Source organism: Malania oleifera, chromosome 8 (assembly GCF_029873635.1).
Source record: "Malania oleifera isolate guangnan ecotype guangnan chromosome 8, ASM2987363v1, whole genome shotgun sequence".
NCBI lineage: Eukaryota > Viridiplantae > Streptophyta > Magnoliopsida > Santalales > Ximeniaceae > Malania > Malania oleifera.
In genome coordinates, this window is record NC_080424.1 from 74,813,901 (window position 1) to 74,829,396 (window position 15,496).

The following is a 15,496-nucleotide window of genomic DNA, read 5'->3' on the forward strand; positions in this document are numbered from 1 at the left end:
TTGCATGGATTCGCACAACGGGATTCTATGGCATTTATTGCATTGGTCTTATTCAGTTGGATTGGCATTTAGTAACGACCTTTGTGGAGCAATGGAAGCCAAAGACACATACGTTCCACCTATCACATGGTAAGGCGACAATCACGTTACAGGATGTCGCGTTCTTCTTAGGCATGCTCATTAACAAAAGGCCCGTCACTGGTTATACATGTGGACCATCAAACAATGATACCAACTGCCACAGACGAGTGCCATTGCGTCATATATGCTACCAGTTGTTAGGGGTTGTGCCTCCTGACACCGCAATGCATGGTTCCCACATCCGCATATGCTTTCTATAGGAGTAGCTTAGTCATTTACTGACAAATGCGGATGATCAGACCGTAGTCTTCTTTGCACGAGCCTATATTTTGCAGTTGATATATGGGATATTATTTTTCGATCTGTCAGGCAGTTACGCCCATCTGATGTTTCTGCTACTGCTAGAGAACCTTATGCAGATTAGCTCGTATAGTTGGGGATCTATGACTTTAGCATGGTTGTACAGAGAGATGTGTCATGTCACACACCCCTCGAGGAGAGAGATCTCCAGTCCTCTACATTTGCTTCTGATCTGGGCATGGGAGATATGCCCCTCCCTAGCTCCTTCGCACTTGGGTGTGCTGCAGATTGCGAGGGACATAGATGGTCGTCCAGTTGAGCGATTACCACTAGCATACCAGTTAGTAATAATATTTGTTACAATAAGTTGTACTTTAAGTACTATGAAGTAGTACTTACTGCTTGGTTTACATTCTAATATTTAAGTTTTCATTTTGTATAGGTAAAGGGACAACATGAGGGCTTCATTAGTTGCGCAGCATACATTACTCTAGTATAGGATTGAGTTGGGCATGCACGGGGAGAATGAGGTATTTAACTTTAAAAAATCATAGTTTTTTCTATTGGAGATATGTATAGTTCGCTTAACATTTTTTTTTTTTTTTTTTACTGTTTATGTGTAGTTCATATGGAGGTCGTACCTCGATGAGGTTATGGTCGACTTACCAGCCAATTATCACGTCAGGAGTGATTTGTGGTTAATCCAAGTGCCACTCATATGCTTTCATATTGTGGAGTGGTATCTCCCTAACTGAGTTCTGCGTTAGTTTGGCTATGGCAGGGCATTACCGACCCCTTCTTGACATCAGGGGTACATCTTCATGGGTACGACCTCCATGCAGTTGATGGACGCGGTCGAGGGGTGACCAGCTGGATGACTTTCCACAAGATGTGTGTGGATGTATGGCAACATCGAAGAGAGCATATCATCCTAGTGGACCCAGAGGACAGTCCTTTGCATCCGGATGACCTATACTTCAGGTGGTATAGGTCCATCACACGACGCTTCGTGTAAAGGACCACTGTTGTATATATGAGCCTCATAAGTACAAATTAACTCACACATTGTACTTTTGTTATATGGATTTTATGATGTAAATGTATTAACTAAATGTTGTTCTATACTGCAGGGTGACATACTGCAAGAGGTAGATCTGATCTCTCCAGATCTTGCAATATAGGAATTGGTGAGGTTTGGATTGAGGATTGTCCACGAGGATGGATGACAGAGATATGTACCTCGACTTGACCCACTTACACGAGGAGGTTGAGGAACTCCGGTACAAGGAGGACATGCTCCGCGTGCGGATAGTGGTTCATGGAGCTGCTCTAGTGAGCCGCCTGTTGCACAGACTGAGTACGTGTTTGGCCCGTCAGCACGCTATGCATGTTTGACGGGAGGTGATATTACAAAGCCGTCCAGCAACAGACTGTATGCTGGAGATGCTCCTTCATCCTTCAGGCCGTTAGGTTTGAGTACCTCGTCCGAATCTCCTACCACCCCATCTACATCATTCCTATTGGACGACGGTCTAGATGTTGAGGATGTAGATCCACCAGTTATGCCACCTCGTTCTCGTCCAACATCATTATATGAGTTATATCTCCATTCGCTTCATGTAGATGATGATGCAGTAGCTCAGGGCAGAGATGATAGACCTACAGGACAATGACAGGGCAGAAGACCGGATGGAGTTGACTAGTAAGTTGAGGGCGAATGTAGACGGCAGTCACCCCGACATCGGAGACCACTTGCGTGTGACACTTGAGTAGTTATTCGTTGTATATGTACTTTACGACCTATATTGTGTTGTACATTAGTCTGATTCTTATGTTTTCATGTGTATAGACTCACTGCATTATTTCTTTATAATTTGGGATGTTTATTGGTTGTTCCCTAATGTGTATGTGTAATTGGAAACTACTGTTTGCATAGTCTCAATGTCTACAGTTGTGTATGAAAGTTGTGAAAATACTATTATTGATTATCAAAATTTTTATAGTAATTCGATGTAGTGTGAACATCAACAATTATGTATGAAAGTTGTGAAAATACTAGTATCGATTATCGAAGAAAATTATTTTCGTTGAACAGGTGCAACCATTAATGGATATACTCGATTTTAAAAGGAGACTCTACCGAAAATTTTACAGTTTTTCGATGTTGTGTGGTAAACAGTTGTGCATGAAAGTTGTAAAAATACTATTATTGATTGCCGATGAAAATTGTTTTTTTTTTTAACAAGTGCAAGCATGAATGAATATACTTGATTTTAAGAAGAGATTCTGTCGAAATTTTTACAGTAATTTGATGTACTGTGAATGTATACTTTGTCAAAATTTGTAGATCTATTTTCTTTTTATCTTTGTTGCTATTATTCTAAATCGTATGATCTCTTTGTATTTGTATATTTATGTTACCTAACTAGATTATCTTGAATTATGCATACATTGCGTTGAGCTAAACTAAATAAAAGACTACTTAAAAAAAAAAAAAAAAAGTCAATGATGACCCTCCATAGATTTGCATAAGCCACGACAAAAATTGTAAAAATAAGAGTTTGAATACCGCTTGTAAATAATCCAAGGAACATAACGGGTATAAGAACCACTAAAGGTATTAAAGAAATAAGAACAACAACTACTAGTTCATCGATTAAAATATTCTCGAAAAGTTAAAAACTAAGTGATAAAAATTTTTATTAAAAATTTATTTTGATCAATTGTTGAATTAAATGAAATAAATTGAAATGGAAATCCTATAGATCCAAATAATTTTAATAAAAAAAATTTAAAGCTTCATGTTGTATGGGCCGTGCAAAAAATGTTACCCTATTAAGAGTTTTTAATTCAAAAGACGCTGAGTAGTCCATCATTTTTTGACTATCACGAGTCAAACAACGGGTGGCTCTTTAAGGCTAAAAGATGCGGGATGGTCCAGCATATTTTGTTTAAAATGCTGAACAATCCAATATTTTTTTGTTGCCACGTGTCAATCAACGATAAGCTCTCTTGGATTAAAGGCATTGGACCATTCAGTGTCTTTTGTTTTCTAATGTTTTTTAGGAAGCATGAAAGTGAAAAATAAAGTTGGCACTCGTTTATTAAATATTTTTATATAAAATAAAACTAAAAAAAGGAAAAAAAAAACTCTGTAGAAACAACCCGGAGGCTATTTATACGACGTGGCGCGGTACAATTGTATCACAATGGCTGCACATCTGTGCTCCCAACCGATATTTATAAAAACTTGAGTGCATGAAAGTCAAAGAAAACCAGAACAGATTCGGGAAGGGAGGAGGGGCAGAAACGGAGAGATGGGGTTTTGTTGTGATTGCTTCGGTGGAGGAAGCAAGCAGCAGGCGCTCGAGGAAGACAGGTTGGCCTCTTCAGAAGCTCGAGCTAAAGCTGCCGAAGCCGCTCAAAGGAGGTAAATTCTCTCAATCTTCTTGTAAGGTGATGCGCAATTCCTTTCTGTAGTTTGATTGACCATAATTTTGCTCAGTCTCAATGCTTGTTGTTACTTTAATCGATCGTTAAGGTTTACAAAAATATGGCAATAAGTTGGTGCTAGAGGTAAAATTTATTGATATATATATATATTTTTTATGTTCGTGCTCAATCCCTTGCTGTAGTTTGATGAGTCATGAATTGCCCAATCTTAATGTTTATCGTTACTTCGATATAATCTTTATGGTTTACTGAATCATGACAATAATTTATTATTAGAGGCGTGCGGCTGATGGTTGTGCTAGTTTGGAATATGGAAAATTTAGGATCCGCCCTGCCGACTCTGTTTTGTAGTTTGGACTCGCCTGGAAATGGAAATGCTTGGGGTTTTTTAACGAGTACATTTTGCATTGCTTTGTTGTTTCACATTCGTTTCCAGATTTATGAAATGATTTATCTATCATTCACTTCACATTGAAACATTTTTAGGGTTTTATGAAATGATTTTATCTACCATTTTCTATTAATTGATGTTATGAAGCCTTCCACCACCCCCCCTCCCCTTTTTTTGGGGAGGGGGGTGGGGGAGGGTGTTGGGAATCTTCAACTTGAATAGATGAGTGAAAAATTTTACAAGTATCTACTATGTTAGCTGGAAGTGCAAACTTGTTATAGTGGTTGTGGACTCTCATGTTAAGGTCTAAAGCTCAATGATCCTGCCCTTATGGATTTATGAATTAATGTCTTTCTTTTTACTAAGAAGTAGTTCTATGTAAAGAGTTAATCTAGAGACCCACAACATAAAGTAATTGATGGACTTTGAATGTCTCTTTTGAATCCTTAGAATTGAAAGAGGGTTTGTAAGCCGTGTAAATGAATAGTTGGCATGCTTTATGAACCCCTCATCCACCCACTCACAAAGGAAAGTAGCTAAATTAAAAATTTATGGCATTTTAATTTGGCACACAATGCTACACAATTAGGGTTGCAAACTAATTAAGTCTTTCATGAGTGACATGGAAGATCAGATCAGTAAGAGCTCGTTCATGCTCATTCATTATTGAAACGAGTGATTCCTGAGGCCAATTTTGCGGCTCATTTAATAAACAAGTCAAACCTAAACATGAATGGCCTCGGCTCATGAGTGGCTTGATTAGAGGTTTGATTTGGGCTCATTTAATAGGCTTCAGTTAGGATCATTTATGGGCTAGTTTAATAAGGTCGAATTAGGCTTGATAAATTGTAGTGGGCTTAAATGTAGGGACTGTTGTGCATAGGATTATTTAGCTCAAATTTCATAACTTGAATTTAGTGATAGTGCTAATGTTCAAGGCCAATAGGCTAACTTAGTGGGGCAAAAAAACTCTTTAAGGCAGCATTCGTAAAAGCCCCTTTTCCCCTTTTGGTTTAACAAAACCTTTTTTTTTTTATCAAAATGAGAGATTCCAAAATAACCAAATCGTTAGTAAACATCTTGGTAGCTCAACTCGGTAAGGGCTGATGAGCTCATTTATTTGCATAATAAACCAGTTTGAGCAAGTATTCTCATCTGAGCTCGGTCAAAAAATTTGATGAACAAGCTTCAGCATGGCAAAGCTTGGCTTGGCTCGGATCATTTGCAGCACTATGTACATTATGCGTTCTTAGGAGAAGGCATATGCCAAAAATCATCATGATTGAACATTTAATTTGGATAGGCCTTCATTTTGTTTTGAAAAAAGATTCCTCAATCCAAATGATCCCAAAAGCAATGGTTCAAAATTCTAACAAATATTTTGGCGTGAACAGATTTCTGAATAAATAGATTCAAGAATGCCTATTGATGCAACTGGGTGTTCTTTTTGCCGTGATCTTCAATATTAAATGTAAGATCCTGTCACATGCTAAAGTGATTTACGGTGAATGTGAACACCATGCGTGTACCAATGCTGGTGCATCTCATTGCACATGCTAGTTGTTTACGTGGCTACCCTTTGTATTTACCATAATTTAGGCCTGCATTCATAAGCAGCATCTGTTCACCGTTAGGGTGATCTGACATAGTTTTAAATGACTGAACATTTTTATTATGATCATAAATGTAGAAAAGAGCAATTTGAACAGTCTGCTGCTGGAAGAGCTGCACGTGCACAGATAGCAGCAACTGCCAAGCAATCTGCACACTCTAATAAAGGCGAGCCAGTTCTTAAGGTACTGCTGGTGGAATTGCTGAATGTTGCTTGTCTGCTTGTAGTATATGGTGCGGATGTTATTAAGCTATAAAGTAATTTCAATATATATATTTTTATGGGCTTCAATCCATATGGCTGAGCGTCTATGATGTGACATATTTATTCCATCATTGGCCTCTTTTTCTCGATAAATAACTAGTATTTCATTGAAAAAATGACATACTGAAGAGGGGTACAGAAAATAAAACAACACACCCTCCCAACAACTTACAAAAACTCACTTCAATCGAAATAAACACTAAAAACAGAAAAGAGCAGATTTATCAAAGACCTACACAACAGCCTTTGAGTAAAATTTTGCAGATCATGATGACAAAACAAAATATTCTTTTGTATAAACTTCTTAACTAGAAAGCTGCTACAAGCCTTCTACTAAGTACAAACCTCCCAACTCAGTGAAGCATCTGTTGTGGCAAGACAAAATCCATATTCAACTAGTAACTTTGCAATATTTGAAACTCTAAATTTCAGAAACAATAGCCCATTCATATGACTGCTTTAACAAATCAACCTTCAATTGATGTGTTGTCTATTACTTCTTCAAGAATTTTCCTATTCTCCTATTCCTCTACATTTTCCTGTGATGATACTTTAAATTTAAATCTTTATATGGATTGTTGAAAGTGTTGCACAAGTTGAAGATTACTGAGAAGTGATGCTGATTTTGACCTTTTGTGTACATAATTTTGTGGATACAGTGGCAGATGGGATGACTTTTAACTTTTCATCTTCAACTACAAGTTTATATTGTGAGTCCATAGATCCCTACACTTTATATTTCACTTGATCTTTAGATCTATTTTATGCACTATTGCTTTGCCATTCTTGTTTTGGCAGATAAAAGACTTTTCTAACTTGATGTGTCAAAGAATTTAATGATTTGGATTTATACATGATTTGCTTGGTTGCTTGTGTTTGCCATTTAAACTGACTATTAAAAATTGATAAAAAGGAAAAACAACAGGAGTAGGAGAACATCTTGTTATCCTATTTCTGGTGAAGCAAGCAACAACAACAACAACAACAACAATTAGCCATTGTGTCACAGGTTGAACACTTCACTTAGCAATCACCTTGCACTCGTGCAGCACTAGTCGTGGCATGCAAGCTTTAACTAATCACCCACAAGTTAACTGTTTGTATCATAACATGAACACATTCACAAGCATTGGATGTATGATGTGACTCATTTCATTTCACATTCATAGGCAACAGTGTCTTGCAAGGTAGGAGAGTAGGCTAAACATGAATTAAGTGTTAGTGATTTATGAAAATTTGATGACACTCACCCTCCCTAAAGAGCTTTTCTAGGCTATTCTCACTTGTCACAGGAATATATTTGTATGTCCGAACTCTGAAGAGCCATACTTCACTTATTTGCCAAAAAGGCTCCATAGTTACCAGCATACGATAACACCCTAGTGAACCACGTATTGGCATGAATATTCCAAAATGTCGAACATTTTCGGTCCAAAATGCTAAATTTAATGATTCAAAGTTTTAACTCAATATTTTTCACATAACATAACTCTTTATTAGTCAGGAGTGGGAATCATCACATTTTAATTCTTCCATCTTTTTTAATCTATTTCTCAACAGAAAATCGCTTCTACATTTAGAAACACTCAACATCCTTTCCAATATACAAATGTCATTACACTTTCTTCACCAATATATCTATTTATGTATGATACCAACGTTCCACATTTTAGGGAATGTGCCATACTGCGATCCCGTTCTCGTTCTGCAAACCAAAATGTTCCACGTTCTAGGTAATATTGGCCACCCCACTCAAAACACAAATGCTGCACTACTATTTACATGATGGATGCAATGTGAATAGCCGCAAGATAAGTGGCCATGGGCAAATGGCTGGGACCAACTTTGCTCTTGATACATTCGTGCATGTCCATCGGGTGTTATAGAGAAATCGTTATAGAAACTTTGAGGAGGAAGGTTATATAAGTTGGTAAATGAAAATTTAAAATTGATAGTGGGTGGTTATGGAAGTGTAATGTCTATTGGAAGTTAAGAGAATTCAATTACCTTCTTTCCCATTGCACAAGTAGTATTATGGATATTTATTTTTTACTATAGGAATATGGTTGTTAAAGGAAAAAAAGGAGACCAAAATGGGAATCCAGTTAATAATAATATGGGTAAATTAAACCATTAGGGATTAAACTTTAACCCCATTCATATTGTGGGGACTATCATTTATTTTTCCTATTGGGGGGAATAAATTTTGAAAATCTGCAATACTGAGTCTGCCATCATACAAGTAATTGAGAACTAACAATATTATGATGCGTTGCACGAAGCAATTACAGTAATGGAGATCTAAACTTTTACTTCGTTCCTATTTAAGGACTGAACTTTTGCTTTTCTCATCTTAGGTTGTCATGGCAAATCATTGGAGAAAATTCAATTGCTTAGGGTCCATATGGAGTTAGGATTTTGTTTGGGGAAAGGAAATGAAAAGAGAATAAGAAGAAAGCTCATTTTCTAGAAGTAAGCTCATTTTCTACTTTATTTTTTCTCTATAATGAAATATTATTAAAAAAAATAATTTTTTTTCAAATATGATTGAAAATTAAGAAAAAATCAAATGTTCATGATGTGTAAATCAAATTTTTGTTCATTGATATAGTATATTTTTATTTTCTTTCTCACTATTTTGACAACCTAACATAAAACCCAATTGTTTTCCGAGTTCCAAAGGGGCCATAATACGAATACTGGGCAAAAAATTAGTTGCTGAAATGAAAACAGGATATAATAACTTCTTGTTAATTTGTCATCCACATCAGATTTTTGTTAGATCTCTGTTACTTACATGACAGCAATGCCTAAAATTGCAAAAAATTTTAATGGTTAATCACTATAGTAGGAAAAATAAAAGATAGGTCCCAATATCAGTGTAATTTACTCTAATAATGAACAAGAAAATCATTCAAAAAAGTGAAACTGAAGAAGAAAAATGATAATATAATTCAGGCGAAAAAACCCTAGCCAAAGAAAAAGACTAACATGTTTCACAGATCAATTGAAATCCCCATATAATGAAGGAATTGCTATTCATATGGTACCTTGTATAAAAGTTCATTGGTTGAAATTGATGTTTAGGATGCATCTTGCACTCTTCTATTTTGCATAAAATAAAAGAAAATATTATAGCACACTTTATAACCTCAAATATTTACTTTGTAAAAGGTAAATGGGTAGTGGGGAGGTTTGAATGTTTATTGTCAAATGACTCAACTTATCATATGGAGTAAAAATGAATATAATTGGTGTGTTTTGGGGTTTTTGATGCACCAAATCTTACATGACATAGCGAGTCTATGCAGTGGATTATTACTGATTCATCATTGAAGATTTACTTATAAATTTTATGCCCTTTCTTTTCATTTCGTCTCCCCTCCTTTTAAGTTTTCAATACTATGGCGGTTTCCTCCACTTGTTCTACCTTAATGCTGTGTCAGGAAATAGCTAACAAGACTAAAAGGAGATAACTCTATCCAAATTCTTGGGCAGGATCAGCATTTGCAATATCTTATGATCTAAATTGTGATACAGACAATTTTACATACATAACAATGACTAATTTGAGTTGACTATGAATTCTTAGTAGAATATGCCACCTCCAGCATCTATGGTGCAATAAGAAGAGAAAGAGTGGACTATACAAGTGGAAGAGGAAAGACAGTTATGGGAATAATTGTTCCCCTTGTTAATTTAAAATATGCCTCAGCTAGGAGAATCAATCATAATAGTAACTTTAGTAATCATATGATGGAGATAAAGCTCTTTTATTTTCTTGCTTTAGTCCTTTTCTTTCGGAAATATTATTTGAATTTGAATGTACTATGAAAGCAACAAATTTATTAATGCAAAGAGTTAGTAGACATAAATAATAAAGAAACCAAAAAACAACATGCAGAAACAAACAGTTGGATATAACAAATACAATCAAGGTGGTCTAGTAGGATGCCAAAGATGATGCTCCTGGTTTGCAGCCAGATTTGCTCAGTGTTGAGATGCATGGGTTGGAAAGTGTGGTCCTGCTTGAATAGTACTGACAGTAAATAGTCCACATATATGTTGTTGTTCCCTTGCAGGCAGACACATCAGGAGATAAAGCTTCTTATTATTTAATAACTTACAAAACTTAGCATTTGGCAAGGAGATATGTGTAGTGGTAAAATCTATTCGACATCGATGGGCATAAGCATGTAAAATTATAGTATGTAGTGTACGAATATGTGAAAGAACCTTGATGCCAGTAGTAGTTTGAGCAATTGCCACCACTGGAAACAACCCTTTCTAAGTTCTAAAAGCAATGTGGATTAATAGAGTATGTGAGTCGATATGTATTTGAGACTGCTGATGGAGGGAACTCTTTTGGTGAGACAGAAGCAGCTGATTAGGTCTAGTAGCCAAAGATGCTGACATGACCATAGTCGTGTCAGTTGGGGCTAAAACAACCATGGGATTAGGCAGGCATGCCGAAAACAGCGGGCATTATGGTGCTTCCAGATATGCCAGTGAATAGTGACAACCCAAAAGTAAACCTTACTCTGATTTGTGGATTCCATATGAAGAGGCATAATCTGAATTACAGTTCTGAGTGACAAAGTAGATTTAAACCAGATGACCCTTGCATGTTCACAATGCTAAAACAAGTGTTCTGCAGCAGTGGTTGCTGCCAAAGATGGGTCTAGCATAGGGATAGAGTAAGATGATGAATATGGCTGTAAATTAGTAGGATAATAATATTTGTACCGTTCTGTAGTGTAAAAGTGCCATCCATACTAGGCGTCTGGATGAGATTGTGACGTTGTGAAGGTGTGGGAATTTCAGCCTGAAGCCACCTATCTGCAACTTCTGCCAGAAAAGGAGAACAAGTGCAGCATCCAAGTGCCAGTACCAGTGGAAGTATCTAATGTAGGAAAGCAGAAGTTCATATGTTGGCAGTGCAGGTGGCTTAAGTTGAAACCCAAAACCTGGGAACAAAATGTATCAGTACTATTAGAATTATCATTAGATGTTCTGATAAGATTCAAACCATCACTAATGCTCTTCCAACCCCTAGAGGTACTTCCAGATGGAGGACAGGATAAAGCATTAAGCATATCATTAACTCGACAATATTTCAGTTTGAGCACTTGAGAAGCTAGTGAGGCTTCGTCTGTGTCCAGCCACTACACTTGCTTAGTGAGTAGTACTTAGCTGAAAAGCTGCATATCTCGCGCGGCCTGATTATTCAGGTGAGATGAGCACAGAAAAATTATGCTACTGTAATTTCCATTTCTAATCATAGATGCCCACCAAAACCTCACACGAACTTGGTGAACACACTTGCAAAAAGATGCTGGAACCTTAAAAGAGGACATAAAATAAACCGGTAATGATTAAAGTGCAGATAGTCAGAACTTCTGTCCTGTCAAAAGAGAGAGAATGTGACTTCCAACCTTGCAGGTGATGATTAATACAAGAAAGCACCCTCTCCAAATTCTGCCGCTTATTTGAATGCCACATCATACGTAGATCAAGGTAATTTTTTGGCTGTTTTCCACCTTTTTAATTTTAAATTGATGCTGAAATAAGTGCTGAGACCAAATACGGGTGATTGAGCTAAAGAATAGGGCTGTGGCACAGCTATCAAAATTTAATTGGAAAAAGCCGCTACTCCTCCTCTTGGACCATAACTGTTTTCCCACTCAGAATAGCAACTCGCCATTGGACGACTTGGATCAACAGTAAGGTTGCTTCTCTCCTTTGTGACCGGCTGGTCATGGGTTCAAGTATAAGGAAACAGCCTTTCTGCATAAAAGCAGGAGTAAACAGCCTTTCTGCATAAAAGCAGGAGTAAGGCTGCATACACTGTGACAATCCTCCCCCTACCCTCGCAAAGCGGGGAGCCTTGTGGCCAGGGAACGCCCTTTTTTCACATCAGCAAATGTAAGATGATTGGCAGGGGTAATATGGTGGTCAATGGATATACCTTGGAAATTACAACTCATTAGTTCGTTCCAATTAGAGTGGAAGGGTGTTGGCCTAAAGTTTGAGTAAATAGGCGATATAGACTCTCGTTGTTGAAGACCGCTCTGAGGCTAAAACTGTGTATTGGTGAACCATTGAATAGCACTTGATAAGACACTTATGACACATTGCAAGTCCTCCATGGCTCTGGCTTACAGACTCTCTCCAACACCCAATGGGGAAATTTCCAACGCTTTGCTCATGTCCATCTATAGCCAAACGAGATAACCTGACCACCTTCTCTTTTCTGATGGTGTTTTGTGCAATTAAAATATTATCAGAAATAACCTGGCCTGACAATTATTTTGGGAATAACTTTATAAAGACATTACAAAGGCTGATAGGACAGAAGTCAGGGACTGTTGTTGGATGCTCATTCTTTGGAATAGAGATATATTGAGCTCTTTTGAAATGAAAACCTGACCGGACGAAGCGCTTCACGATTTGTGTAGCTATTGACATTGCTGATGTTTTTTCTTTTTCCTGGTGGGAGTTGGGGAAGATGGAGAGAGCCAGCGGGGTCGGTGTGGAAGTGAGAGGGAGAGGCATATTAAATATTGCTTTCTGTTTGGAAGTTACAGGATGAAATATTGTAGACCTGGCTTCAGTCTTGAGGACTACAACATGCATGTTTGACCCTTAAGCATTACCTCAGCATTATAAGTGCTGAGCAAGAATCATCAGCTATTTGTATTGAGCAATGTTATCTAGAACATAGAACTTCCTGGTACATGGAATGGGGATGGGATTGCGCTCTAAAATATGGAACTTTAGGGGTATACTTAACTAGGTATGTGAGTGAAAAAAGTGTAATGTCAAATGTATATTTTGGAGAGGATGTTGAGGTGTTTGTAAATACAAAAGAGCTTCTATTGTGGAATTGATTAATAATTATAGAAATAGACTTAATATGTGATGATTCCCCACTTTATTTATGTTATGTGAAAGACATTGAATTAAAACTTTGGATCGTTAGATTTTGTGTTCCTGAACAAAAATGTACCACGTTTTGGAACGTTCATACCAATGCATGGTTCGCTAGGTTTTAGTGTTTTTGGTTACTAGGTACTAAATGGAATGCTGCTATTGATACAAGCTAAGTTGTCGAACATTTCAAGGAAAATGCTGAAGAGGCTTGAAATGCGTACAACCAAAATATTGTAGTTCCTCAGTGAGCATAATTTTCTAATTGTAGCTGAAAATGTATTCTGGGAAATCTCATTGTTTTGCCTCTTCTGCAAAGCTTTTCCAGTAAAGCATGGAAATCTACATGTGATATTTTCTTTTAGTTTGATTTAGGGCTCCCTAAGGCTACATTGGGATCAAAGATTTTGCTTGAATAATATAGAAAAAAGAAAGGAAAATAAGTAGGAAATTTGTTTTTTTATTATATGTATTTTTTTCTTATCAAATAATATTAAGAATCAAAGTTTGTTTAACTATGATTAAAAATTTATAAAAAACCAAATGTTAATACTGTATGTTTATTGATTTGCTATATAATTTATTTTACTTCTGTACTTTTTTTTGGTAAAAAAGTGAATTTCATCATATTTTCATTTCTTTTCCTAATGTTTTCTAAATCCCCGAAATGTTACTGAAGCTTTCTGAAAGAATAGTTTTAGAATGGACGATTTTAGTCGAGCATAGTTGTGCCAAGCATATCTGTATTCTGCCTTGGCAGTAACAAATTCATGAAAGGTTGAATTGTTTGATAGGGAAACAATTTAACGAGTCATTTGCATGCAACAATTTAACAATTCTTCTCAGATAAGCAATTGCTTTCCTTTGTTAGTTTTTTTGTTTAACTTAGTTTTTCTGTTCGATGTGTTTGTGATGGAATTACTGCTCAGCTAGTCTCTGCTGTTCTGGAAGCAAAGAGTAGAGTTCTCCAGTGCTCTTCATCAGTTGGAACTTGCTCTGTGAGCTCAGTTATCATATAAATAAAACTGAAAAATATGTTTCTAGTGTAGCTATATACATGCTTGTTAATAAATTTCTTCTTTTATTATTATTATTTTTTTAAAATGTAGCTATATGTTTGTTCCTTCTCTAGTGTTTAATGAAGCTGATTTCTCTTCCTCAGTTTGCACATCATTTTTTTTTCTTTCTTTGGTTTATCGGGAGGCCGTATGAAAATGGTTTTAGAGAATGTGATCTTATTTTTTATCCCACTAATTAAAATCGCTACCAAAATCATTTTTAAAATTTAGTTGTTAAATATAGTATTAAATATACAGATGACCGCACCACCATCGGGACAATCTAAGACTTAATTTATTTTATTTTAATAGATGGCACTTAAAAAGTACTCACAAGAACACATTAGAAAAAAAAAAAAAAAAAAACAACAAATAACATGTGCCAATTACACAGAGCAGCTACCTTAAAAAATAAAACATTGTTTATAAGCTTTTAACACTTTGGTCAAATAATAATATCTACATTTGAATAATAAACTTATTGAAGCAGAGAAAAATGGAAGTTTTCCATTAGCCCCTCTTCCACCTAGTTCTTAGCGTATATGTGAAGTAGAGCACTCTTCTTTTTGCCCTTTCCTAAATTTCTTTTTGCTGCGACGCCCGTCTCTAACTCTGTCACTGGAATCAACACCAATCATTTATTCTCGAATAAAATTGAATGATATAATCCTTTAAGAATTGAGTTGAGACAACATTATAAAACATTTAAAATCGAAAATTGAACACACAGAATAATCTAAGAAATCGAGACTATAAATACATTCTAATAAATTGAGACTATTCCGAATGTGCTTGTCACTTCATTCACTTTAAATGATAAGCTAAGCACTTACCAAAACACATTTTATCCCTAGGATTATAGCGCGCACACACAACAAAGATAAAATTAATAGAGGGAAAATAAATACGAATTTACATGGTTAGGTAATGTGCCAGTGTCCACGAATTTTTCAGACAATTTTCACTATCAAACGAAAACTGTCTTAGGGTTTTGACCTTCCTACAGTATGTTTAGATAACTCATGAAAATCCCAAAATACCCTCATATGATAATAAAATTACATTGCAACCTGACTCAAACATACTGTATCGCATCATGGAGGCACGCCAACTTAACTTTTTTTAAGTAGATGTGACAACTTGAAAAATTTTGTTTAAAATTTCTTTGATACCACCTGAACGACCTAAATATTTCATACAGTGGAAGACCTTCATAATAATTTCCAAAATACCAAATTATCCCAATACAATAACGATATCATTTCCAACATCATAATTTACATATCCCTAAAAGAATAGTCTAAATACATCAAAAACATAATTTAATTAAATATCTATTCTAAATAGAATCTTCTATCCCACCCATGCTTTCACTACGCTACTCTGACTTCGGCTAATCTTCTCATG

The 15,496-nt window shown here is 36.1% G+C and overlaps 1 protein-coding gene across 5 annotated transcripts; it reads left to right on the plus strand.

Moving 5' to 3' along the window:
- Positions 1-3,525: 3,525 nt before the first annotated feature.
- Positions 3,526-14,188, plus strand: LOC131162329 (uncharacterized). Of its 5 annotated transcripts, none has more exons than XM_058118682.1 (4): positions 3,526-3,811; positions 5,916-6,021; positions 6,761-6,811; positions 13,961-14,188. In XM_058118682.1, the coding sequence occupies exons 1-3, from the start codon at positions 3,699-3,701 to the stop codon at positions 6,773-6,775; spliced, it is 234 nt and encodes a 77-aa protein (XP_057974665.1). In that variant the 5' UTR covers positions 3,526-3,698; the 3' UTR covers positions 6,776-6,811; positions 13,961-14,188. The 5 variants fall into 5 exon arrangements, with proteins under 5 accessions (XP_057974665.1, XP_057974662.1, XP_057974666.1 ...); XM_058118683.1 differs by having other exon boundaries at positions 3,569-3,811; positions 13,965-14,188; XM_058118679.1 differs by lacking the exon at positions 5,916-6,021 and having other exon boundaries at positions 13,965-14,188.
- Positions 14,189-15,496: the final 1,308 nt, after the last annotated feature.

Excerpts from the sequence above, each read along its gene's own strand:
- LOC131162329 (XM_058118679.1), top strand. The coding sequence starts at position 3,640 with ATGAAAGTCAAAGAAAACCAGAACAGATTCGGGAAGGGAGGAGGGGCA. Across the intron at positions 3,812-6,760 it reads GCCGAAGCCGCTCAAAGGAG|TGGCAGATGGGATGACTTTT; the intron begins GTAAATTCTCTC and ends TTGTGGATACAG. Across the intron at positions 6,812-13,964 it reads TTCAACTACAAGTTTATATT|TCTCTGCTGTTCTGGAAGCA; the intron begins GTGAGTCCATAG and ends CTGCTCAGCTAG.